This window comes from Pteronotus mesoamericanus, unplaced genomic scaffold (genome assembly GCF_021234165.1).
Source record: "Pteronotus mesoamericanus isolate MK-2021 breed Mesoamerican mustached bat unplaced genomic scaffold, CSHL_Meso_final contig_74, whole genome shotgun sequence".
NCBI lineage: Eukaryota > Metazoa > Chordata > Mammalia > Chiroptera > Mormoopidae > Pteronotus > Pteronotus mesoamericanus.
In genome coordinates, this window is record NW_026555247.1 from 13,560,038 (window position 1) to 13,587,710 (window position 27,673).

Genomic DNA, 27,673 nt, shown 5'->3' on the forward strand with positions numbered 1-27,673 from the left:
TTTTAAATTAAATATTTTAGTTTGAAGTAATTGTAGACTCATGCACTATTATAAGAAATACAGAGATCCTTGTACCCTTTCCCCAGCCCTCTGCCCCATGGTAACATCCTGCAACGTCATAGTGCGATGTCACAACCACCATGTGGACATCGATAGACAATGCACCTTACTTTTGATCGTCACCAGTTCCCTACCTTTCTTTTTATGTGACATTTTTATGTGAGTTGGACAAGATAGGGTAAACACATTCCTTTTTCTTCTCTCACTGATGACTGAAAAACAAAAAACAAACACTACCAGAAGAATATAGAGGTAGAGTAAAGAAGGTGAACTGCTTAGGGAGACCCGGGCTCGAAAACAACCCAGCTGTGAGTTCCAGGGAACCCAGGGAACCATTTTTTTTTTTTTTTTTTGGCCTCCTCCATAATCCCAGCCTGGGTGCTAGAAACCTCTGCAACCCAGAATGCCATCAGAAGCAGACCAAAAGACAAAGGAAGCCCCTCCGCCCCAAGAAAAGCCTGCTCTCTGGAACCTAAGAACCAAGAAAAGTGCATACCAGTAAGCAGACACCTTTTAAATATACCTGTCTCTTCTCCAAAAGGGAAGCCTGAGACAAGTTAAGATGAACTCTATCGGCCTCCCCCACCCCACATACTCCTAACACACAGCACAGTGCCCAGAACACAGTAGGTGCTTAATAAATGTCCATAAATATGGGGGTTAAGGATGCTGAAGACAAAGCTGCTGGAAGTTGCTAGACAGCTTAAAAGACTACATAATCACCCTATGCAAAATGACATTTATACAAGGTCAAGGGATGAGAGCCTAATGAAGGGGAAGTCTGGTTTCCATAGCAACCCTGTTCTGCCAGAACAGAAGCACTCAAAGGATCTCAGAGTCCAAGAGAACTAATAGCCAGCATGATTTTTTCTGATTCTAACCACGGTGGTGGAAGAGAAGGACAGACAGGGAAGAGCAGGTGAGGGAAGGGTGGGGAGGAAGGACTGTGTAATAAAAAGTCAGAATCATCCTTGGACATAAACCAGATATATTTTTAAAACTAGCTCAGACATAAATTATGTTGCAGAGGTAAAACAACACCTTCACTTTGATAAGTCAAACAGATGTTTCAGCATCTGCTCTCAAACTCTTTCAGCATCATCTTAGTGTCTTGTGACATTTATTTTTGTAGGGTGACTTTCACTTTCCATGTATGATTTTTATTTAATAAAAATGACCTTGGCAGTGAATTCTTAACTACGCTCTGTTTTTCCTTTTACACACTAATCTATAATTAATTTTTTCTAAAGCTTAGTAAATATTTTTAAATTTTAAAATTACATTGAATAAAAAAATGAGCCTGGCTCTCTATTCAGATATACTTGTGTGTGGGCCCAAACCCATTTTGATGATGACCCTTAATAGTCACAATCAAGGCACTGATCCCACGTAATATGGTTCAATAAGTAGCTGTGGCATACATGCATCAATAGGACAGTAGTTTAGAACGCTATGGAGTGTTCTTTCCTGCTAGATGGCAAACAGCGCTCCCCTGCCAGGATCATTCACCCATCGAGCCCTGTGCTAGATACTGGGGTACAAAAACGAATGGCACACACCACTGCTCTCAAAGAGCTAAGACTCTTTGGGAGAAAAAAATGGGCAAACACATAAATGTAATAGTATAAGACATACCGTAACAGTCCATGAAGGGCAGGTGTGCAAGGTAAAGAGCAGCAAATTTTACTTGGGTTGGCCAAAGAGTTCCAGAAGAGCGTATGGAGTCTTAAGGTACACAGTAGATCCTTTGGGGGATGAGGATAAAAAAGACGGCGTGCAAAGACAAAGGGCATGATGCTGGCCACTGGGAGTAGTTCACAGGCGGCCGGAGAACTAACAGGGCGCGGTAAGAATGAAGGGTGAGGTGCTGGTCCTGGAGAGGAAAGCAGAAGTCAGGGCGTCGAGGACCTGGCATGAGAAGCAGAAATACATGGACCTCATCCTGCAGGTCCCACTGAAAGATTTTAAGGTAGTATTTCAAGAGACGCAATTTCCTTGGCCATATGGAAGATGAATTCAAAGAAGATAACACACCTTTGCAGTTAAGAAAACACTGGGAGAGGACGAAGGACTCATGGGCCTGGACAACAGTGTGGTGATTGCTGGGGGGAAAGGGGTAGAAAGTGACTAAATGGTAATGGGAAAAAATATAGTACCTCAGTTTACTGCCAAAAATAAATAAATATGAACATTGAAGTTCAAAAAAAGAAAAAAAGAAAGATCTGGGTGGATCCATGTAGTTGTAGAAACAGAAGGCCAGATGGATCGGAGACGTTATGAGGTGCAGTTAATGTTGACTGTGCCGAGAGGATGGCGGTCTCACAGATTTGTCCTTGCGTTACTCACTAAGTAGATGGTACAGCAGGAGAAAGATTAGGTTTTGAAAGGGGATATGATAAATTCAGTTAGGACAAGCAGGTGGAGCTGACCATTAAGTTGATCATGTGGTTCAGGAACCAAGAATCGTGAGCTGGAGACACAGCTTGGGAGTCTCCAGCATATAGCCAGGGGGACCGTGTAGTTCAAGTTTGGCATACAAGAGGTCACCCGCTGTATCTATTTAAACTTATTTGAAGTTCAAAAATTAAAGATCTAGGTCCTTATTTTCCCTATTCATATTTCAAATGTGTAAGAGCCATGTGACGCTAGTGACGATATTGGGCAGCACCATCATAGCGCATTCCCGTCATCACAGAACATTCATTGGACGAGGCTAGAACATGGTCGTAGGAAGTGAATTATTGATGAGAAGAGAAAAAGAACAGATGTCAGAGGAAGAGTCTCCCAGGCACATCGAGGATGGGTGAAAGAGCCAAACCCAAAAGCCAAGGTGGGAGACAAAAAGCAGGCGCGTAGGCCCGTGTGGACAATCACTACATCGCCTCTGATACTGGGAAGGGACAAGTGACTGAATGCCCTCCGGGAACTAAGGAGTGGGGTAGATGCTTTCCACGTCATCTACCTAAAGACACACAACCCTCTGGGAAAACAGTGATTCCCATTTACCACACTTCTCATGACTATGCTGAATTATTTATAACTGCACTTTTGCCAGTCTTACTAATTGTTTACATGCATTATTATGTAATATATAAGGTAAAACTGACTTCATGTCCTACAATTAAAGAATGCAGTATCACTTTATGATACGAGACATTTTGCATGAAAGAAAAGACTGTTACTCTAAAGCTGAAAACTGACTTAATCTGAGCCAAGTTTTTACAGTGAGTGTGAGCCTCTTATGAAGATTAGCTTAATCATTTCAACCTTACCCAATCCATACCCAATCCTTGGGTAGTTCCTCTCATCCTCAGTTGAGAAATCAAACTTAGGACCATAGGGGTTTATAGTTTTGCTGAAACTTCGCAGCTAATGACAGTGGATCCTTAAGTTCAAACTCAGATCAGGCTAATTCCCCAGTCTCTGCTTATAACCACCACCTTCCACACAGCCCTCCTAGACATTAACTGCAAAGCTTCAAGGTCTGAAGCAGGAGCACCGTGATCTCAACGACCCTTCTGAAGCACTATACAGTGCTTACGCTGAGAGCTATTCTGTCTGGAGAAAAGCAGCTCCCACGAAGCTGCTGTAGTGGCCAAACATTGTGTTAATGAAATATAAAACCAGTGTTTGAAGAGGCCACAATTGAGCTCCTCACCTCATAGGATGTGGGTTCAGTTTCCACTTGTTTTACATGCAGAAGACAGTAAACTCCCTGAGGGTAGGTACTGATACCCTCTTGGAGATCCTCCCAAGCGCAGACTTCAACTGATAAAATTGGGAAGGTTAAATGAGCAAGGAAATTCAGGTTCACTACAATATGTTATAGGAATGTGTTGTGATAGATATGTTTTACTTTTAAACCCATATGTTTTTCTTTTAATAGTAGTATAGTTTTGAGAGAGAGATTGTGTTGGACAAAATGTTTGTTCAGTTTTTTCCATACTTTGACTCTAGTAGTGTTTAGTTGTCTTTAACTTCATTCAAAACAATGTTGTCAGATTGTGTTGATAGCTGTCATATCAGCGTGGATAAAAAAACATCAAAATTGGTGAATTTTTTGTGTAGCCATTTTAATATTGAAGATGGAAGAAAATGAGCAACATTTTTGGCATTTATTCTTTATTATTTCAATAAAGGCAAAAATCCAACTGAAATGCAAAACCAAGATTTGTGCAGGGTGTGGAGAAGGTGCAGTGACAGACTGAATGTGTCAAAAGCGGTTTGCGAAGTTTCATGCTGGACATTTCTCGCTGGACTGGACAATGCTCCATGGTAGGGGAGAGCAATTAAATTGATAGTGATCAAATCAAGACATTAATTTAAAATAATCAACATTATACCACTCGGGAGATAGCCAACACACACACTCAAAATATCCAAATCAATCAAGTTATTGGTGAAAATGAAAAATGTGTTATTTTATGGAAAAAATACCACATGGACTTTTTGGCCAACCCAACAGTACTATCCTCACTAAAGTCACTTAAACCAAGATCAATATAGTGCATTCTCCTTAAGAGACTTCCTTTACTAAAACAATGTTGGTCCAGAATACCTCCTCCACCTTAAATCCAGGTGTTTAAAAACAATGCAAAAAATATATACACAAGATCATTAAATTGAGTCACGTTTCATCATTGGACACATTACTACCATAGGTGAGAACCTGGGGCCAACTAGGCCGACCCAATTTTATGGCTTTGCATCATTTAAACGCCTAAATGAGTGTGATTTAATGAGTGGCTTTATTTGTGATACATAGTGGTAATATTCTGATAGCTCATAATATGTATAAAAATTAATAATACTTAAAATTCATTACACAAATAATTTGAAAAAAATCATGATCTCACAATTTAGCCCAAATACAAATCTAGTTTCTAGGAATTTTTGAGATTTGCCTCTTTGCCTTCCAGATCTTCAATACTACTTGGTACCTAAAAAACAAGAAGGGACTTGGCCATAACACCAGTTTAGTTTACTGAAGTTGTATGGGGAGAAGAAATGTAATGCTGAAAGTTATTTCTTGAATCTTGATACAATAGATTACTAATTGTATTTAGGACAAATACTTAAGTATTACTGTTTCTTTTGAGGAAAAAGCTATACGGTGATCTCTCAGTGTATTTAACTGAAACTGTTGCAAAGACAGATGCCATGCTAGTCTTATTGCTTACATTGCAATCCTCATGCAACCAAGGTTTTCATCAACTATTCACTTGAAATTTAGGAAAACAAACTCAACAACAATGAAAAACCCAGACAACCCCATAAAAGTTCCCGAGAGAAAATAATTACATTGTCACACAAAGTCTTTAGAACATTTTATTTCATAAAAGACAATGATAAAAAAGTACAAACATTTCCATGAGAAGCAAAAAGAAAAAAAAATGATAATACGAGAAATTACTAGCATTTATTTCAGTGCATTTATGTAAAAGCATTTCAGATCTTAATACACTCATCTGAAGTACACTCCCTCTTTCTGATAAACACCACTGTGGCCATTTTAGTTCTTTCATTGGCATACTTGCAAATACAAGGCAATAAATCTAGAGTGCTAATGTTTGTCTAAAAAGAAAATACATGAAGAAATAGAGCAAAGACAAGCAAATGCCAAATAAAATGACATAAAATGCCTTTACTCATAGGGAGCCTCCAAAAGAGGGAGAATATTGTTTTACATAGTTTTCCATTCTGTTTTAAAGTGGATAGCAATCTCTTGGCTGGGAAAGAAGTATAAACAAGTTTTTAATATGTAATTTTGTACTTACATAATATTGTAAGCAATGTTTTCTTACTGAATACCTTTTCACAAAGTAGAAACAAATTTAAATTTAGATTTAAAAAAATATTCCTTAAACCCTAGGTTTTTTGCGAAGGTTTAAATGACTATCTCGCACCACAGTTTAGACATAATGTTACTGCAAATATGAACACTTTTCCTTTTTCTACAAATAGGTCCATTAATCATTATTACTTTCTCTAACTGAAAGGCACCATATAACTTTCCCAGTAGTGCCTAAGGGGCTTTGTAATAGCTTCATATCCACATATATATGTTTCTTGATTTTGAGACTAAGAAATACAATGAATAAGTTATCAGAAGATGACTTCATAATTTTAGAAGGGTTTCCACTTGCTTGACTTGATTTGTTTGGAAATGAAGTAATACTTTCTCCATAGACATATCTAGCATCACACCTGATAGAGTAGGCAAGAATACATGTTCACTAATATACCCACTAAACAAAACTATCAAAAAAGAGATAGTCTGAATTTGCCATATATTTGTTAGTTTTTATGAAATAGATTTATTATCACGCAATAAATATAATTGGGCAAAACTGTCACATTTATTGAAACATGTAAGTCACTATCGGCAAAAATCAATTTTAAGTTTGCAGTTAAAAACAAAAGACAAAAAAACAAAAAACAAACTAATATGATGATTTTCACAGAATGACATAGAATAGTAAAAACTGAAAAAAGCAAAATATTCATGGCCCACACCTAAAACAAAAATTACTATTAGATTTTTAATCCCCCCCCCCCCAAAAAAGGCAGATACTAGTAGGATTGAGTTCTCTTAAAATCGTACAAGGTATATCAAATGAAAAGATTCCAATATGTGGGGAGGTCTACATATTAAAAAAAGTATGTTTTCCTAATAAAACTCTGAGACAGCCCTGATTTTCCCCACAACTAAAATACTTAATTATTTCATGAATGAATTATGCTCCTATGCCCCTACTATCTTATTAGCAAACAACAAATGGTAACTTTCCCAATTTACTTTCTTTCATTACACTGAATTAGAAAACTACACTGACTATGAGAGACAGAAAATGAACAAAGACAAATTAAGAACAAATTTACTTTTCAGAAGGTTTGATTTTTCATTATTTTCAGTATAAGCAAAAAATATTAGGGATAAATATTTTGGAAATATTTCTAAGGAAAAAAGTGGAAAAATTCTGTTTGGTATTATAACAGAAAGCTATCAGTTTTCTCAAAGTACGAGAATTTGAAACATTTTGTGATTTGGTGTGTGGTCATTTGCGTTACCAATGTTGTCATAGAAAATGCCAACTTCAAAAATTAAACTTACAACCTGAAATAAATAACCGTATTTCTGTTTTAGGTGAACAATCCATGAGGCAAATGTTATCCAAACATCTCTCAAATACAGCCTTTTATTGTTCTTCATTGTTACTCAAGATTCACTATATAGATAAACAATTTTGTTTTAAATTTGTGAAAATACCTAAGATATTTTAAAGAATCTTTGGTTAACAATAATTGATGATTTTTAAAGTAAAAATATTGTTCGGTTTTGCCATAAAAACTTCATCCAAATTTAAGATAAAGTAATGTACTCGATGTCAGGTAGTAAGACTTGTTTTCTGAGAAGGGCATTATAATATCAATGTATTTAAATAACTGATTATGTATTATAATATACTTTTATTAAATTATGTTTTTAGTGAGGAAATTTTAATAATTATCACTGGAAATATAATTACTTAAAAATGAAAAAATAGTTTGAAGGAAATTGGCCAACATTAAAAAGAATCCCCTCTAAACTTGATATTCTGTGAGTCTGAGAACTGAACTTAAAATTTACTTTTATCTACTAAGCATTTATCTTCATAAAAATAGAACATTTAATTTTTTATCTAATAGTATAATTTATTTGTATATTATAAGTACTATTGGGTTTTCCATATAACTCATTCTTCTAAAAAATTGTTTTGATATTTTTTTAAATAAAAAAATTTTTTGGCTCTTCTGAACTCAAAATAATAAAAGTGCTGTTCACTATTAACTAAAACAAACAAAAAAAAGACAATGTACAAATACATACAACGTTAGGGACATTTTTTGAGGCACAAAATCCCTGACACACCAGAGGTACATGAAAGACATTTAACATGAAGAGGTCCTTTATATCTTGTCACGTCACAACTTTTAAGATTTTCTTGGTAATACTCATGCAATATGCATAAACATCATGGTTGTGATTTAGCAAAATCTGATGAGATTGCAAGCAAGGAAAATTATAGATAATCCTGGTGGGAAAAAAAAAGCTGTTTAAGCTGTTTTTTCTACCCTTTATGACCCTAAGAAAGCTGTGACTTCTTTCACACAGAAGGCTGAAAGTCTAAAGCTCAAAACTAGTGTAACAGTTTACTGTATTAGTTGGCTGTCAATTATTGACAGTTCCTTCATTTCACACAAGGGTTAACCTTTTTTTTCAGTGACATAAATTTACATTGGTTTTTTTCCCATGCAAATAAAAAAATGTCTATAAAAGTCCAATAATGGCATAACCAATTACATGCAAAACTGTAACACATCTTATTTTTCAACAATTTAAACACATTAATTTACATCACATATGTACAAAATATGTTTAACCAGAAATAAAGCATTCTCTTGAATTAAATTATAGATTTCAGTATAAAAATCTTTTCTTTGCAGGGAGCTCCTAACTCCCATGGCATCCGGCCGCTGTGGCACTGGCCATAGGGGTGTGTCCCAGAGCAGAGGGCAGCAGGCGCGGGCTGGCCGAACATGATCCCACTCACTGATCGCTGAGGGCGGCTGGCTCTTCTACAGAACTGGGCACCGTGACACATCCATTCACTGGCCTCTATTAAGAGTGCATTCTAAGTTTAGGATCCAGCATTGCGGTCTACCTTGCCATTAGAGCGACTTCTTTAATAGTCTTCAATCGGAGCTAACTCTGGCATGAGGTTTACAGATATATTTGTATACAACCTATCAACCAGTACTTTTGGCATGTATATTAAATTGTTCAACCCATCAATGTACTGGCGCTCTTTTGAATACCGTAGCAATTTATACCTGTAGTGTTAGAGGGGAAAAAAAGTAACAAACATGGCCAAAAAGAAAAATTAATAGGGAATACGCTCAAGGTCATTCTTATAAATTAAAGCATTTAATGCTCTTTACAATTTTTAGTTCTCACAATTAAAAATTTCTCTAAATCATTTTTATAAATTAGCATTTTTATGTGTCTTAAGTGTCACCTGAAAAAATTATTCTGCACCTTTATGACTTGGACATCCTTAAGACATAAAATGTATTATGTGTTAAGAAAACACTTTTTATAGAAAGAGTTAACTGGACTCTTTAATATAACATGAATATGTATATACGCAGATATATGTATATCTCTTCAAAACAAGCACAAAAATGCTTTACTTCTAAAAAATGATATGGACAGAAAATTCCCTTCAGAAGATTTTTTTGGGTGCAGTGTCTATTTTAAATCTTTCACATATTAAATAATTTTGAAACCTTAGTCTCTAAAGAAGATTTTAAACTTACCGTCCTAAAAACTGGACTTCTCCTCGATGATGATGAGGAATAGATTTGTATTTCCCCAAGTCTCCCTCTGGTCTTGTTACATTATATCCAGCATAGTGAACTCTACAACATATGGAAATAGAGAATATAAAGAAATAAAATCTGACATAAACATTGAAAATAATTAATTCAATTTAAAATGCAAAGGAATGCTTTAATGTGTGTGTCATCAATAATTTCAGAAGGCGCTTTTAGTGAAAACAAAAAAAAGGAGAAACAAGAAGTAGAATTTAGGAATCTCAAAAATTTTCCACCCCAAAGAATCTTTTCTTGGAATCGCAAAGTACAATTTACCTTATAGAAAGGGAATTTACAGAAATTCTGTTTTTAAGCAATTTGTGCCTCAACCTACCTATTCCAAAGGTCATCGTCTTCTCCTCCCCATCCCCAGAAGGCATTAGGAAAACCGTTGATCTTTCTAAACTGCTCCACTGTCAGTCCACTGACACCACCAAAAAACTCTTTATAGGGAAGACTAAAAAGAAAGCAGAACAGGGCATCCAAAAAATAAAATCAAAAGTTTGCCACATGAAATCATTTCCAGTCTTTTATGTGCCTTGCAAAATATACCTCTATTTTCCAAATGTGTAATTATGTTGATTAAACCATATCCTGAGAAACATAATCCACGAAACAAAATATTTTTATATTCTAGGGAAACAAGTACATCTAAATGTGTTATGTAAAACATGAAATACAACACTTGTGGCAATTTAAATTTAATACTTAGTATTGTTACTTTGTAATACTCAAAACCCAGTGTTCAAAATTGTTTATTGTTACAGCAAAGTAAACTTAATTAAACCCATCAATAGCTGTCAATGCAACCTTAGATGCTGCTAAGGTAATAAAATTTTCTAGATTAATAGAACTTATTACAAACACACTATTTATTATACAGACCAGTATAAATGCATATTAGTAAAGACATGTCTAAGATAATGACAAGCTGCCTATTCCTATAATATACCTGTTTGCATTATACTCCCAAAATTCTCATGAATAGTTACAAATACATTTATTTTTAATGTACTGATATTTAGAGAAATGACTTTGTATTGAGATATAACTGACATATCATTATAACATTGCATTAGTTTTGGACGTACAACATCATGACTGGATATATGTACATGTTGTGAAATAATTACCAAAATAAGTCTGGCTGATATGTGTAACCATACATAGTTAGACAATTCTTTTTCCTTGTGATGAGAGCTTTTAGGATCTACTCTCTCAGCAACTTTCAAACTTCCAATCGAGTATTGCTAACTACAGTTACCACGCTGTAGATTACATGCTGGCACTTACTTACCTTATAACAGGAAGCCTGTGCCTTTGACCACCTTCACCCATTTCACCTGCCCTTCTCACCTCAGCTCTAGCAACCAGCAGCCTGTTCTCTGTATTTATGAGGTGCTTTTTTAGATTCTACACAGAAGTGAAATCATACAGTATTTGTCTTTCTCTGATAATGAGTATGTTTTTAAATTTGGATGTTAGTTTCCTTACCTTTCCCTAAATCATACTCCAAGGAATTTGTCAAACTAAATTATTTGTTTAGATATAAAACGGATTTCTGATGTAGAGGTAGCACCCTCAGCCCTGCAGACCTGAATGAGTCTTGTTGGGGAGTAGCGCGCTAGAGCCCCTAAAAAAGCCTGGCCACTGTGGAGGGCCGGGAGAGAAAACACAACCGTGCCCAGCACCCGAAAATCAAGCTGAAGGAAACCTGGCCGCGACTATAGCACAGCTGCCTCAGAGAGAGGGAAGAAGCAGACTTCCCTTTTTTGTTGAAGAGAAGCTCCTGCCTCATTCCCTGTGGGGAAGAAGAGCTATCTGCCAGCTGGGATCTTGTGTGGCCACAGAAGATGGGACAGGCAGCTCCTACATGGAACTCCAGGGTTGCAGGAAAAAGCAGCCTCGGCTCTACCCTTGGCCAAAGGCACAAGACAGTAACAGCAATCTGTACCCCAAAGACAACCGTAGTGTCCCAGGAGGCCTCATGAGGGTCCCATTTAGGAAATATGGATTCACGTAATACCACTGGTTGGGATTCAAGAGGGTCAATAAGCATTCATGGTGTGGTTAAGCAACTGGTGTTTCCTACACCAGTTGGATTATTATTTTTTTAAATCCTTACCCAAGGACGTGCATGGATTGATTTCAGAGAGAGAGGAAGGGAGAGAGGGAGATGAGAGAGAGAAACATTGATGCAAAGAAAAACAACGATTGGTTGCCTCTCATTCCTGCCCTGACGGGGAATCAAACCCACAGTCTTTCGGTGTACAAGATGACGTTCCAACCAACTGAGCCACCCGGCCAGGGCAGGTTGGATTATTCTTGTCCAGGCTGGTGGTTTGGGAGAATCCTGAGATCAGTAGATAAGTAGATACGTGTGTGTGTGTGTGTGTGTGTCTGTGTTTATTGACATGTCTAAGTTGGCAAGCACATTAATTCCATTTCTTGTTCGGCTAAAGTGGAAACAATCAATTGGCCTATACAGAGAATGAAAAGATTAGATAAAATGAAAGCAATAACTAAACTAAAAAATAGAAAACAGAAGTTCAAACAAGAAACTCTGTAGTAGTGTTTACCTTACATTGTCCACAGGGGAAGGACGCCAATCTGGGGACCTGAGCTTTCTGGTCGGCAGCCACAGGGGTGCAGCCGTTGTTGCTGGGCAGGGACGCCCCGTCAGGCTTCGTGCCTGGCTGAAGTCTGCTCCGCCCCGCCACTCCCTGACCTGCTGCTCTCTCCCTACGCTAGCATTCTAATTTCCATCCCAACTTCCAATATACCCTGCCCACCCTAGGATTAGTCGAGGTAGATAGGAGTATTTTACTCATACGAAATCAATGTTTTGAAATAAAAAGAAATTTAGAATTATCTTTTTATGATGTTTTATGATCTTTATGATATCTTTAAGTGAAAATGAACTACATTGACTCTAACTTGACTCTAGCAGGCTGACCAAAATTGTTTCCAGGAGTGCTAAGAACCAGATCCTAAACCTGAATTACTTTCCCAAAGTAGTGCCAGAGTTAGAGTTCAGACACTGTGGTGTTGAGGAAAAGGTTCTCTAATGATGAGAACCGCCAGCAAAACAAGAAGAAGCCGTTCTTTTCCTGTTTTAGTGCTGATTCACCTAGTCGCGCCACTGCCTCTCTCTGCTCTGCAGATCAGGCAGCCGGCTAAGCAGTCACAGAGGAATCACCACCCCTGCTCCAGGCTATTTTCTCTCCTTTCCAACTCCATTAGCCAATGAAAGACACCATCTCTTTCCTAAATCACACTTACATGTTTTAATGTCAATTTAGGTCACTGTCCCAGCCTCCCAAGGAATGGGACAACATATCTGCCAATACATCTGATAAGGAGTCAATATCCAAAATTTATAAAGAACTCATATAACTCAACACCAAAACAAACAAACAATTCAATTAAAACATGGGCAAAGGACCTGAATAGACACTTCTCCAAAGAGGACATACAGATGACCAATAGACATATGAAAAGATGCTCATCACCACTAATCATCAAAGAAATGCAAATAAAACAACAAACAACAAGTGTTGGTGAGAAGGTGGAGAAAAGTGAACCCTAGTGCACTGTTGGTGGAACTGCAGGTTGGTGCAGCCACTGTGGAAAACAGTATGGAGGTTCCTAAAAAAACTGACCATGGAACTGCCTTATGACACAGTGATTTCACTTCTGGTATATATCCAAAGAAACCCAGAACACTAGCTCGAAATAATATATGCACTCTTTTGTTCATTACAGCGTTATTTACAATAGCCAAGACACAGAAGCAACCCAAGTGCCTATCCGTAGAGAGGTGGATAAAAAAAGCTGTGGTACATATATGCAATGGAATATTACTTGGCCATAAAAAGGATGAAACCTTACCATTTATGACAGCATGAATGGACCTAGAGGATATTATACTAAGCAAAATATGTCAGTCAGAGAAAGACAAATAGCACTTATATGTGGAATACAAAGAATAATATAAACAAACAAAGCAGAAACAGACTCATTGACAGAGAACAGTCTGGTGGTTGCCAGAGGGAAGAGGGTGGGGAGACTGTGTGAAAACACTGATGGGGCAGAGAAGTACAGACTGGCAGTTACAGGATAGTCATGGGGATACAAAGTGTAGCACAGGGAATACAGTCAGTAATATTGTAATAACTGTGTATGGTGTCAGGTGGGTCCTGGAAATACCAGGGGGAACACCCTGTAAAGTATGTGACTGTCTAACCACCGTGCTGTACACCTGAAACTAATACAAAATAATACTGAATGTAAATGGTAATTGAAAACATAAAAAATAAAAAGTTACTGTCACAGCTCCAATGACTGTTTACACTTCAAGGTATCTCCAGTCAGAGAATGAAAAAATGTGTGTATTATTAAAGCCATGTCAAGAATCCAGAGCTTAGAAAAGAGCAGATACCCTGCAGGACAGAGGACCTTCCCTGCACTGAAACGCCCCTGGAGAAGGGAAGCAGAAGGGAGACAACAGGTGCCGTCACCTACGCGGGGCGGGCCCCGCCCACGATCACACCGCAGTCCAGCGGATGCGCTGTTTCTCCAAAGAACAGGGAAACCAGCGTTCAGAGATACAAGTAACTGATCAACTCCTATAACCATTCAGTGTGAATGCCAGAAGTTACAGCCACACTTGCTTGACTGCGGAAGCCAGGCTTTTCCCGCCACGCCACACAAACCTCTGCATGAGGAAGAACCTAGATGGACAAACGACTCTACAGCCTGGCTCCCTATGAGGAAGGGTTGGAATTAAACACACGCGTTAGGCTTTGAACAATCTCAGGTGCAGGCACTTAATGGTGATACCGTTATTTTATACAATATGAGGAAGATTGTGCATTACTTACATATACATGTATTTATCCAGCTTTGCTGCAAAATGACGTGGCATTTCCCCACATCCGTAATAGTTTCGGTCGTTTTCAGGTAGGTGATCCACATCGTGGAAGATTACACAGTCCCACAAACTGTCCTTCATGGCCTCTTTGAAGCCCACGTTGAAGAGCATTGCACGGTTAAACGGCTGTGTGCCGGTCTTCACAGGGACAAAACACAGAAATGCTACTCAGGCTTTGCCATCTGACTTTTTTTCTAATCTTTTCTAACTTGTTGAATCATGGTCAGATAATAAATACATCTGAATTAAACAGATAAAATAATAAACATACTTCAGGATTTTCAAATATACCATTTAAATTTACTTGCATTATTTTAGACTTTAATAAATTATAAGAAAGCAATGTTATTAACTAGTCCATTGACTGATCATCATGTTTATATAATGACAGCATTCATGTTTCTATTTTACTTCAAATACATCAAGATTTGTTTACTTATGACCAGAAAAAAAGTACTGCCTAAAAAAAGGCAGTTTTAGAGACAAAAAGAATTGGAACTTATTACACAAAACCCAACTTCCTCTATTACCAAACCATTTTCCTTTATTACAAAGGAAAATACTTTAAAATGCCTGGGCAACAAACAGTTCCTATTTTTATTATTCTTGTTTATAATAAATACCAAGAGTATTTATGAAACAAAAAATGCAAGCTTATTACATACACAGAACCCAACTTTCTATATTACAACTACTTACCTTTCTTTATGAAGGAAATTATATTAAGGTGCATTGACAATAAAAAGTGTCATGCTGTATCCAAAGAAAATTAAACAGCAATTATCCAGGCCTTAGCAATAATTCTCAAAATCATTTCCAAAATATAAAACAAAAGAGGATGACACAGAAGCAAATGAGTTACATTACACAGTTAGCACCAAAATGCTGCCTTGAGAGTAAAAAACTACTAATTTTCATTCCCAGGTCCTGCACTAAGTTGAGGTAATAAAAACCACTTTGCTTTTTACGGCTTCTTTCTTCACCAATGAAACAGAGAAAATAAAAGAGAAAGGAAGTTAAATTATAATGTTATTACTGGTGCATCAACATCAGCTTGAATTGCTTTCTTTTAAGGTTTTAAAGATTGTTTTTATTGCTTCTCCTTCTCCGAGGAAACACCAAGTGGCAGATGACACCGGTGCTGCAGGAGGGCCCTGGAGCGGGAGGCTGGGTGTCCGAGGTGGCTTCTGTGGAGGATCTGGCAGCAGCATCCAGGCCAAGGTCATAGCCAGGGTCAGAGTTGGGCCGAGCCGGCGGAGCTCACGGAAGAAAGCAGGACAAGGAATGGATCCGTCACCAAACTGGGCCACCCGGTCAAGGGCATGAAGAACAAGTTCCTGGAAGAGATCTCTCTCTTCTCCCTGTCTGTCAAGGAATCTGAGATCATTGACTCTTTCCGGGGGGCATCCCTCAAGGATGTGGTACACCCATGCAAAAGCAGACAGGCACTAACCAGAGGACCCAGTCCAAGGCATCTGTCGCCCCTGGGGACTGCAATGGACGTGTCGGTCTGGGTGTTAAATGCTCAAAGGAAGCAGCTGCTGCCATCTGTGGGGCCATCATCCTGACCAAGTTCTTTATTGTCGCCATGAGGCAAGGCTACTGGGGGGACAAGATCGGGAAACCCCACACTGTCTGCTGCAAGGTGACCGGGCGCTGTAGCTCTGTGCTGGGGCGCCTCATCCCCACCCCCAGGGGCACTGGCATCGCCTCGGCCCCAGTGCCCAAGAAGCTGCTACTGATGGTTGGTATGGACGACAGCTACACCTTAGCCAGGGGCTGCACGGCCACCCTGGGCAGCTTCGCCAAGGCCACCTCTGATGCCACCTCTAAGAGCTACAGGTTCCTTACCCCTGATCTCTGGAAAGAGGCTGCGTTCACCAAGTCTCCCTACAGGAATTCACTGACCATATTGTAAAGACCCACCCCAGGGTCCCTGTGCAGAGGGCCCACCATATAATTTTATACAGAAAAAAACAAAGTGAATTGACTCGGTTAAAAAATGTTTTTATTAAATGTAGCCATAATACCTAATGGCTTATAATAGGATAAGATCGAGCATGTTCAGGGTGGTGTGGCCGGAGATACCTAATAGTTTATCATAAAAATAAAAGTTATATGCCTTACCCATCTTCATCCTCCAAAAGCAACACATTTCTGCTCCTCTAGCAGTTTATTCTGGTACTTATCTCCATATTTCAAGATAATGAGTCCTGATATGTCCTTGCTTCATTAACTTTAGATACTGTCTACTGGCTCCTTAATCACAGCTGTGGAGGACTTCCACTACCACACTCGCCCCCCCATCCCTTCTCCCAATACATAAATAGTTGTATCATAATTTTTAGTTAAATAGAGTTTACATATTAGGATGACAGAAATATTTCTTGAGTGCTAAGTGAATTATGATTCGTTTCCTTTCTCAAACTGGAATACCTGTTTTGTTTTCTTAGTTTCTATAGACCTATTATTACTTTGTACAAAAGCCCCAATAAATATGACCTATATCTAATAATAATTGATGTAATCATTCGAACACATCAAATCATCTATCAATTCCTTCCCCACTCACCAAGCCCAACTCCCATTCCCACTGCCCTCGGTTCTTGCCGCAGTCTGGACTGGTCCGACTATGTACAACTATGATCGTAGGACTTCTCTTTCATTCTCTAGCGCTTCTGTATCTTTTACTTGGCTTTCTCAGTTTGCTGAGGCACATCCTTCAGCAGCTTCCTAAGTAAGGGGCCATGAAAATATTGAAAATGCCACAAGCCTATCCTCACACTCGATTGACATTTTGGCTGGGTGAAAAGTTTCCGGTTGAAAATTATTTTCTCCTAGAATTGTAAGGCATGACTCCCTAGTCTTCTAGCTATCAGCATTGCTGAGAAGGTTCATACAATTATGGTACATAATCATTGGTTATTTTTCCTACAGAAGCTTTCTGGTACCTTCCCTTTTTAATTTGTATTCTAAAATTTCAAAATAATCTGTTCCATAATGGATCTGTATTTTACTCAGGTATAGATGTGGGCCTCTTTAATCTGAAGACTCATAGCTTTGCTTCTGGGAAATTTTCTTACAGTATCTTTTTGGTTATTTTCTCTATTACCCCCTATTTTTTTCTGATAAATTTTTCCAGAACCCTAATCAGTGAGTGTATTAGTTATCTACTGATGTGTAACAAATCACAGTAAAACTTAGTGGCTAAAAATGTAATGGTGGTTTATTACACTCACAGCTCCCGGGTATGGGGAATTCTGACAGCACAGCCTCACAGATGCCGCATCTCTGCTCTGTGGCATCTGGGCCTCGGCTGGAGGACCCACTTTCAAGGCGGCTCGCTCACGTGGCTGGCAAGATGAAGCCGGCAAGTCAGTTCCTCTCCTTGAGTGTCCTCATGACATGGCAGCCAGCTTCCCTGAGAGCGATCCAAGAGACCAAGGCAGAAGCAGCAATGTCGTTTATGACCTAGCCTTCAAAGTCACATGCTGTCAAGGCACAGTTTGCTGCTCACACATCCGCTATTACTTGTTGCAGGAGAAGACCACACAAGGAAGGGCCTGGTTACAAGGAAGCGATGATGCCTGGGGCCATTTAAAGGCTGGTTACCCCATAATGCACTGTTACTCTTAGGTTGACATTCTTATTTTCTTAGGTTTTCATTCTATTTTAAGAGTTACTAAGCTTATCTTCCAGCCATTCTACTGAAAACTCTCTTCTAGTTCTCATATTTTCATTTTCAACAACTTTCATGTTCTGATTATTCCTTCTTTATGGTGTCCTGTTTTTTGTTCTATGGATTCATTATTTTTCATTTATTCTCTGTGCATAGTGATCATGACTTTCTGGTGTTCTTTTCCTTTCTTTTCTTATATTTCCTCTATTCCCTCCAAAGTCTCTAGTTTTTTATTTTTTTTTACACTCCCTTTTGTTTGATTCGTTTTATCTCTCGTGGAGGCTTTCTTCAAAATCTGAGAACCTCGGCTGCCCGTTCATGTTTGAGTCAGGCACTTAAAAAGTTGAGGGAAATGGTCCTATACGGATGCGAGGATGGTGGCATACCACTCTTAACTCAAACACCACACACCACACACCTGTACCAGACACCACACACGTGTGTGCACAGACAAATCCCTAAACCAAACTAAAACCACAAAGCCCCGTTCCTCTCCTGCTGTATCCTGCATGTCCACAGCTTAGAAAATGGCAACACCCTCACGAAAGACAAAAACCCTGGCATCACTGTTAGCTGGTCTCCACTGTCCACGCTGCACATCCAACTCTTCAGCAACTACTATCACTTCCAAACCCAGGGTAGCCCACGCCCAACCACTACTCCTCTCCGCCTACGGCAGCCCAAGTCAACATCTCTCCTACCTGAACAACTGCAAAAGCTTTCTAACTGTTGTTGTTTTAGCCCTTGTCCCACTCAGGCTATTCTCCGAACAGTTATCTTATTAGAACAGCTATCATGTCATTCCTCTACTCAGAACTCCCCTGAGTCTTCCAGTCTCATGTGGGACAGTCAAAGTCCTCACCCTGGCCTGGTAAGTCCTTCATTATCCGCTTCTCGCCCCTTCCGATTTCCTCCCTAACACTCTCTTCCACTCATCACTCTAGCAAGACCGACCTCATTGCCCATACACACCGCGCGTCTCCGGCCAACGCACCTCCTCCAACATCAGCACAGCTTGCTGCTTTCCGTCATTCAGGGCCACTCCAACCTCACCTCCGCTGGGAAAGCTGAATACTCTGTATCTAAGAACACCTCTCTCCCCTCTTGCCTTCCCCTGAGTGACACCTAACACACCACACAATTATTTACTGCCTGTCTCTCTTCATGAAAACAGAAGAGGCCTTACCTGGCTTATTCTCTTCTGTATCTGCTTGGTTGTATAAATGAATGAAAGTGGGCTTCGTTCAGGTGCTAAAGTGATAAACTGGCCTTTTCCTAGAGAAACTTCCAAATACAAGGTTGGGCCTCTTTTCCTGGGGCTAATCTATTTCACTAATGAAGACGTCACTCAGGCCTTGCCTCAGCTGGAGAGGTGGGGACACTCAGGCCTAACTGCTGGCTTTAAAAAGCTGAACAGGGAAAAGCCTGAGGGTCCCAGGGTCTGCATGCAGGTTTATTTAACCCCTCCGTTCAGAGGCCTCCCAGGACAGCTCTGTCAGCAGTGAGCACATTTCTCCAGCGAACAAACTGTTCCACAAGATACGACAGAGTAATCACCTGGCAACACAAGCAAAAATGAGGAACTAGAGATTTGATTGTTTTGTAATCCAACTTTCAGATAATCCCCTTACTTCAGCCCAATGCTTGAGTCCATTTTCTGTGACACCTTTCAAGTGTCAAGACTGACAGGGGTTTGCCCAGAAAATTGATTCAGTTCTTGTCACAATCGTCCTTGCCAAGCACATGGGTCTGAACAGCCTCTGCTCTGCAAAGGGAGTTGCCAGTGGTCCATCTGCTTCCTGACTTCCGAAAATGTGTTGAAATCTCCCAACTACTTCCATCTCTTTGTCCTTGTGGTTAAATAACTTTTTAAAAGTTTTTCTTTCATTCTCATTTTAGGAGTTTAGAAAGGAGAAAAGGCAAATGTATGTACAATCTTCCACATTTAACTAGGAGTTCTGAGCTGCTTTCAATTGCTCAGCACTTCTGGGCACCAGTCCAACAGAAAAATTGCTCTTCTCTTTCATATGTGGTAAAGATGTTACTGCTCAAAACTACGCACTGCCGAATACACCGGCCTGAATTAATATTGATTGAGGCTGGCATTCTGACTTAAGAGGTTTATAAAATATGAATCTCAGCTGTTCTGCACAGATTTCTTCATCGCATACACAAAATAATTCAATGACGCTGGACTCTCAGGAGAGTCCGCCTTTAAAAACACAGAGGCACAGAGCTCATCTCCCCACACATTATGAAGACTGAAGTTTTAAAAAAGGAAACTAGCAGTTAGTAAACTGACCTAGAAGTTTACAACTATGGCTATCATTAAAGTAGCTAATTTTTTTTTATGTGTTATCAGGTTTTAAAAAGTCAATTTTCATAGTGTAGGTTGTTACATAAAAAGTACATACACACTCTGTACTATATGATCATTATATGTACAGGGAACAAACCTTAAAGGGTGCTCTGCATGCAGAGAAGTATACCAGTAAATTGTATTAAAATCCAAGTATTTCCAGGGGAATAAATAGAGGCAAGAAGCTAAGAGCAAGAAATTTCTTTTTTAAAAAACAGAATAAAGGATTCCCTAGAATAACCCACACAGGAGCTGGCAGAACACACGAAATATCACAATCTTAGAAATAAAATTTGAATATTTTCTACATCCAAAAAAAAACAGCATCTAATAATATAAAGAATAGGTCACTTTCTGTCTACTGAGACAGAAGGAAATACATTTTAAGTCAAATTTAGTGTGAGTAAAAAAAAAGGAAACATCAGGATAAAACGAGTTCTTCAATGTCAAAACCAGAAGTACCCAAATTATAGGTATTTGCAACACGAACAAAATGTACAGTTTTAGAAAGCTATATAGAAATCAGTGACAAAATTTAGCAAGTGCCCTAATGTTTGGGAGCTAGGGTGGGGGAAAGACAGCAATCAAAGATGACATTTTAAATATAAAACTAGGTAATCATAGAGGTGAAAAAAAATGGAAGTATGGAAAATATCTCCAAAGGGTTTAAATAAGACAACGAAGTTGTGCATATGAGATACTGAGACAATAAAAATACTTAGACAAAAAAAAAAATTAGCTGATCACACAAATAGAGAAAAAATTTTTACTTAAATAGGTAAGATACAAGATGATTAAAAATGATAGTAGCACATCATCTGACAAATGGATTAACGAAATGTGGTCTATACCATAAAAGCTCAATCAAAAATTCAATTTTATCCAGATATAAAACCAAGGATATGAGTTACCTGATTAAATTTAAGCTAAATATTTTTAATCAAACCATATCTAACAGTGTATCCCATTGTAGTACACTTGGTTATGATTTTGAAAAATATTCTCACCTGTTCAATAACATAAAAGGCGAATTCCAGCCGCTGTTTCTGGAGCATTGGAATCAGATGCAAGAAAAAAATTGGAAGATGTTCATGGCGATTACGGAAAGGAATGAGAACTGCCACCTTTAAAGGAAAACAGTAACATATGTAAATACCATGCGACCAGCCAGAGAGATAAAGATGAATATGAGTTCTTAAAAATTTATAATTGCTTTAAAAACATACCCTTATGAATTTTCTCACCAGAGACCTACCAGTGAGCAGACACAGATGTGGCCCTTGCTTTTGAGCCACTCAGGGTCTTGTGAACCTATAGAGGTATAAACGGGCTCTGAGGGCCACTCTAAGGATTATGATCTTTATTCTATGAAAACCATGACAAGTCATGGAAAGACTGAAAAATGACAAAATCAGATGCAGTCATGGCAGAGAGTACTATGGAGAGCTGACTGTAGAAAGCCAAAAATGGATTCAGGGAGATGGTTCGAAATTAATGAAATAGTTGAGACAAGAGGTGATGATAGCTTAAACTGAGGTGAGGCTGAAGAAGAGGAGAGGCGAATGTTGTTTTGAAACATTGAAAAGGTAGACAGGATTTGTTTATAGATAAGATATGAGAAGTGAGGGGGAGTGATGTGTCAAGAGTAACTTCTAGGTTTTAAAGTAGATCATAAATAACTTTATGGTGTTAAAGAGATACTGGTTAAGTATCTATTATCCTACCCATGGCTTATCTGGCCCAGAGATATTTTTAAGAAATATAACAGACATGTCATGGAGTATACATGAAGTTTTATCATTATATTAATGTAGTATTTTTCATTTAATCAAAATGCACAATTAAATTTTTGCTACATTTTATGTTTATTTCAGTGTAGGAAAATATTCAGGTTAAAATAAAATTATGTTAAAAATATTGAGCTTAGCAAAAAAGATGATGCAAGTAGCACAGAAAACAGAGAAATTTGTTCTTGATAAATCACAGAAGAAAAAAACTGTTCATGTATAATCCCCGCCAAAAAAAAAAACAACCAATGTATATGGGAATTAGAATGGTTTCTCAGTAGAGCAATCTTTTTTCTAATAGAAAAACATTTCTTGGAACTATCAAAATCAAGACTAGAAAACATCATCTATATAAAATGTGTTACTATAACATGAGAATAAATGAATAATTATCAATCATCACTTCACTCAAATCCTCTATTTTCTAAATTTAAACTGTCCTATAAGCCAAGTCACCCTATAATTCAGTTTGCCCTTGAAATAGCTAAAATATTTTCTAAGTATTACCTTCTTACCAATTTTTGCCTAAGTTGGCTTTAGTATAATTGTGAATTTTCTAATAAAAAAACAAAAATTGAAATAAGTTTTCTACACATTATAAATTCCAAAATCATTGGATTTTCAAAAAACATAAGAATCAAAATATATCTGATTAAGATTTCTGTGTTACTCTACCTTCTGGATTTTTAAATGCAATCTAAATTGGTTATTACAAAAGATTATTTAAGAACATTAAACCTGGAATTTATTAAAATTTCACATCTGCCAAGTAAATTTGACTAATGAATGAATAAATGTAAATAATTGGGAGCGCACACATTTAGGATCTAATCCTACCTGTAGAATCAGGACATGGCATTAAACATAGACAATAAAAAAATAGTAACATCTACCTGTGTATTTTATATTACCAAGATCATAAATGAGAGAAATTTTTCGATACTTAAAATAGTTTTATTTACAGCAAACAAAAGATGACTTAGTAAAACTAAAGATGTCTAAACCAGAAACTCCACCACTAACTTTCCCTTAAAGCCGATGGGACTGCAGAAAAATGGCACTCTGAGACTGATATTTTCGTGATGACTTTGTTCTATATTCGTTAAGTGGTGGGAATGGTGGGAACTAGAGAGGTGCTGGGACCCCTGCCAGCCCCACTCTGGGCCCCATTCCCTTTCAGTTTGCCCCCTAAGGTACCTCCTGGCTTATGAACCGGACACCACAAAGCTGCCAGAGCAGCCCCCCTCCGACAGTCCCTTCCACACCCCCACACGAGGGCTCCTGTGGGGGCTGGGCATTCCCTGCTGATTGGGAACTTGCTGATGGGCTTCAGTATCAATTATTAGTGTATTCAAGGAACTTCCAAATCAATACAGCTCCCAGACTAGCTCAGGGACCCTGGATTAAGTCTTAGGCTATGAAAAGTAAAGGAAGAGAAAGGAATTAGAGAGTGAGTATACAGGTCCTCCCATTGACCTTATCTGAAGTGTATCAGTGTGGTAACTTCTACTGAAATAAGGGTCAAGCTTGCCCTTCCCTGTTCTGAACTGGCCACAAGTTGCCTGGTTCAGACATAACGTAAATGGGTTATTAAAGCAATTAAGGTGAATTAAGGCTTTAAAGCAAGAGGCTATTCAATAGCTCCAGGATCCATATTATTTATACAATTAGGCTGAGCAATGAGTTAAACATATAAAAATAAACAAAGGCAAAGTCATAGGCCTTAACATAGCCATTTCTTCAATTAAGCATTTAAAATATCAAGAGTTGTTTTTCTTTTTATTCTTACAAAGAAACTGAGAATGTCATAAGAGAAAAAAATCACCAATACCTTGGGAAATTCAAATAAGCAAAACTACTGTCTTACTAGGAAGTAAATGTCCACATTTTAATGAGGCAGTTATCAAAAATTTTAAATGGTATGCCTAAAGCAAAGTTTTTATTTAAATAAAGCTAAATAATATCTTAAAATTTCACTCAGCATGTCCCTTCTTGTGGCTGTGGATGACATTCTCAATAGTTTACAATTTATTGTCTGGAAAAAGATCTCAGTGTTCTGTTATAATTTATTTCAAGGTTTAATAGCCTCTTTTTCGGGACACTCCGTCTTACATGTGCGCTAATTTGCTGTTTGAGCTCTCTCCTGCTGATGCATCTCCAATGGCAGCAGAGAACATCTGGTCATTGTCTTCTGAAAAACGACACTTCATCCTCATGAATCTCTCCTCACCTCCTCTGTTCAAGCAAAATGAGCCCATCCAGTCTGCTCCCACATGAAAACCACTAACCTTACTGAGTTTATGCACCTATTTTTCATCCTGCTTATTTTCTCCTGTCCTCACAATGAAGAGATTAGTAGGGAAGATGGTGTTTACTACCTAAGTTTCACCCACCAAGTTTCTGTCCTACTTTTAAACTTCAAGCACACCCCCAGCTATAGTGTCCCAAATGACCTGGCTGCAGGACACCCTACTGTACTGGTACGCTAGCCATCTGCCCCTAAGACGAAATGAAGCAGAAGCCACCAAGCTCTCCTCCGGTGGCATTTTCAGGTCCACCTTCCTCTTTGTTCTCATCTCCAGTTTCTCATACATGAGGCACTTGATAAAAATAATAATAATAATGACCCAAGTTCCTGTCTCTTCCCACCAATGGACTCAGAATGAGTTCCACAATCTTCATTTTTGCCAAGCACCCCAGGTAGTTTTGCGACAGGTGGCTAAGACCCGTTTGAGGAACTTTGGACTAGAAATGGAACTCCAGGCCTCTGAGTAGATAACAGCATCAAACAGCTGCCTGGCTCTTTAAGCCTTTAAGTTTGGGACCAAAGTAGTTCAGGCCTCTACCTGAACCCTGCATGGGAAGGCAATGTCACAGGTACAGACTTCCATCTTCTATTTCCTTTAGAAATAAGCATCCAACCTGTACTGAATCTTCTACTCGAACCTGAAGTGTTCAGAAATACACAGGAACTGCTGAAATCACTGGTTTTAGATCTCAGTTCAAATTAACTAGCCATCAATGTATTAATTTAAAAAAACATTTTTAAAAACCTCAAATGTTAAAATCAAGTTGGTAGCAGATGTTTTAACATAAATCTAATTATTTCATCTTCCCTTCCTCTAAACTCTATTCCAAGATTAGAATGGGACTCAATCAGAATGGAAACAGGCAGGGGAGGAGGGGGAGTTATTTAATTAATTAGTACAGCAAGGAGAGGTGACCTCCGAATGGTCTCTGGACTTCTTCTCACACCTTTAATTGCATAGCTCAGAAGTAGAGACTGTGTTCTCAGTGGAATTTTTGCAAAGATGAAATAAAAGAAGCATTACCATATAGCTCCTAAAGAAAATAAGCTAATGTTTAGATCCCTGAATTAGCTTGTACCTGGGAACCCCACTTTCAATACTGTTGTCCACTGGCTCACAGGGAGCTGACAGTCGTCTAAAAACCTCTCAGTCAGAACTACTTACGTGTGATATACCTACCTGTCCACTGGAAAATGAGAAAAAAACAAACCATGAATTTTTAAATCCAATGTCTGATACAGAGCACTGGAGAAAGGAAAAGAATACTTAATTTTTCTAATTCCAAATTCTTCTACTACAGTGCCACACAGTGCACATCTGAGAGTTACGTACATAGGACCCAACGTGAGTACAGGCCTGGGGACCGACCTCCGTGCTAACCCACCACCTTGGCGGCTGAGCATGCTTTTCTTCCGTCAGCATCCGACGCACTGCTCGTCACCCAAGTAAGAAAAATAATTTCTTTGGCCAGGACATTTTTAAAAGTGTAATTATATAAAGTGGCCTACATTACATATACAAACGTGAGAAAGTTCAATCATTAAATATGAAAAGATTCACTTATTGGCCGAATCTGATCTGGAAAATAGCATAAGACAATTGTAAAATAAAACGTTTCCCCCAAATTTGTATGGGAATTCATTTAAGCAGCTTTACAACTTAACAGGGCATTTATTTGTCATAAACTCAACTCAACAAAACTGGGTTTAGTGCTTACCTTCTGCAGGGTGGGAAAAAGTAGATTTATAATACAATAACTTATAAATAATAATACAAGAATAAACTCTGTTTCGCGGAGGCACAACTATAAACCTCCTTTGGCCCACCCCTGTATGTAACATCAGGCTCCGTGCTAGGAGTGCAGATATAAATAGTACACGTCCCCAAACACAAAGAGCTCAAGGTCAGCTATGTAGAGGATTTTATTGTAAGCTTAACAGCATAGAATTCTCCTTCCCAACAGTGATTTCTCTTGTACTAAAAACAAAAACAAAAACAAAACAAAAAAGCCACAAATATTTCAGCAGAATACTAAGACTTTAAAAGAGAAATTAAAAACCATTCCCAGATTAAATTTACATCACAGTCCTTTAGGACATAACGTTTGATTTAATCATATGTAATTTTCACTAAAATGATGTCAGTTATTTCCTACTGAACTATAAAAACATCACATGAATAAGCACTTAACCAATTTCATAGTATTGAGAGCATGTCAAGTCTAAGCCATGGTTTTCAATTATTTTTAAGCAGCAGAGGCAGGCCTTCTCCCATACAGTTTTTCAAATAAAATGGTAAGTAGAATTCTGACATAACAAAAATAAAAAGTCTGTGCTCTGCCTTCTGAAACTGAGGCGAAGAGCCCAAAGTTCTTTTTGTCTCGCAGAAACCTCTGAGTGGCCTCTTTGAATTCTGGGACGCAAGGAACAGAGTCTGAAAACCACAACACTAGACCCAACTGGGAATCAGGACATTAATATCCTCGCCACGAGCTTTCACTGGCTCCAAGACTTGGTGGGGCTACGCCTGCAAGTATCAGTAATCATTAGGGACAGTTGCAGGGTGCAGAGAAATCGCAGTCGCTCTTTCAAACAGAATAGAACTGAAGAAACTGTTACCAGGACCTCTAAGACTGGCAATAACACATGAGCATATATTTCGTATATGCATAGGTTCAGTTTCAGTCTTCATAAGAAATACTATTAAATCACATTTGAAGTGTAAATATCTGTACATTAAATCTAAAAATTTTGATGCCTTAAATTTATCATGACTTAAAGGCATTTCACTAATTCTCAATCAATCATACTTTTCCTCAAATGCACAGTAACATCACATTATGCAAAAATTCACCTCACCTTCCATCTGGGTTTACAGTCTTTAGGTCTCCAGTGACCCCCTGGCTCAATATCTAAATCCTTGGAGAAGAGTTGATGAATTTCATCAAAACTGACTTCACTTACATTGACATTGAGGAATCCTCCTAGGAAGTCAAGAGCATGAAGAACTGTTTTAATATTTTTTGCCTTAAAGATGAAGACAGACAAGCAAACAGTCAGTAAGGTAACTGGCATAACTTAGTGCCAAAATAACATGGTTTATTTCTGTTATCAGCACATAATTATTAAT

At 38.3% G+C, this 27,673-nt stretch overlaps 1 protein-coding gene and 1 pseudogene across 3 annotated transcripts in view; one reads left to right on the forward strand and one right to left on the reverse strand.

Annotated features, from left to right (window-relative positions):
• Positions 1 to 5,445: 5,445 nt before the first annotated feature.
• B4GALT6 (beta-1,4-galactosyltransferase 6) overlaps positions 5,446 to 27,673 on the reverse strand; it is a 65,960-nt gene continuing 43,732 nt past the window's right edge. For 2 of the 3 annotated variants that reach the window (XM_054583500.1, XM_054583499.1), the window contains 6 exons: positions 27,403 to 27,527; positions 21,456 to 21,572; positions 14,361 to 14,548; positions 9,812 to 9,934; positions 9,421 to 9,522; positions 5,446 to 8,934 (listed from right to left, as the gene is read on the reverse strand). In XM_054583500.1, coding sequence (XP_054439475.1) covers positions 8,787 to 8,934; positions 9,421 to 9,522; positions 9,812 to 9,934; positions 14,361 to 14,548; positions 21,456 to 21,572; positions 27,403 to 27,527 — 803 coding nt within the window. In that variant the 3' untranslated portion in view covers positions 5,446 to 8,786. The remainder of the gene's footprint in view (positions 8,935 to 9,420; positions 9,523 to 9,811; positions 9,935 to 14,360; positions 14,549 to 21,455; positions 21,573 to 27,402; positions 27,528 to 27,673) is intronic. The other variant, XM_054583501.1, reaches the window with a different exon arrangement.
• Positions 15,437 to 16,444, forward strand: LOC129078797 (40S ribosomal protein S2-like; annotated as a pseudogene).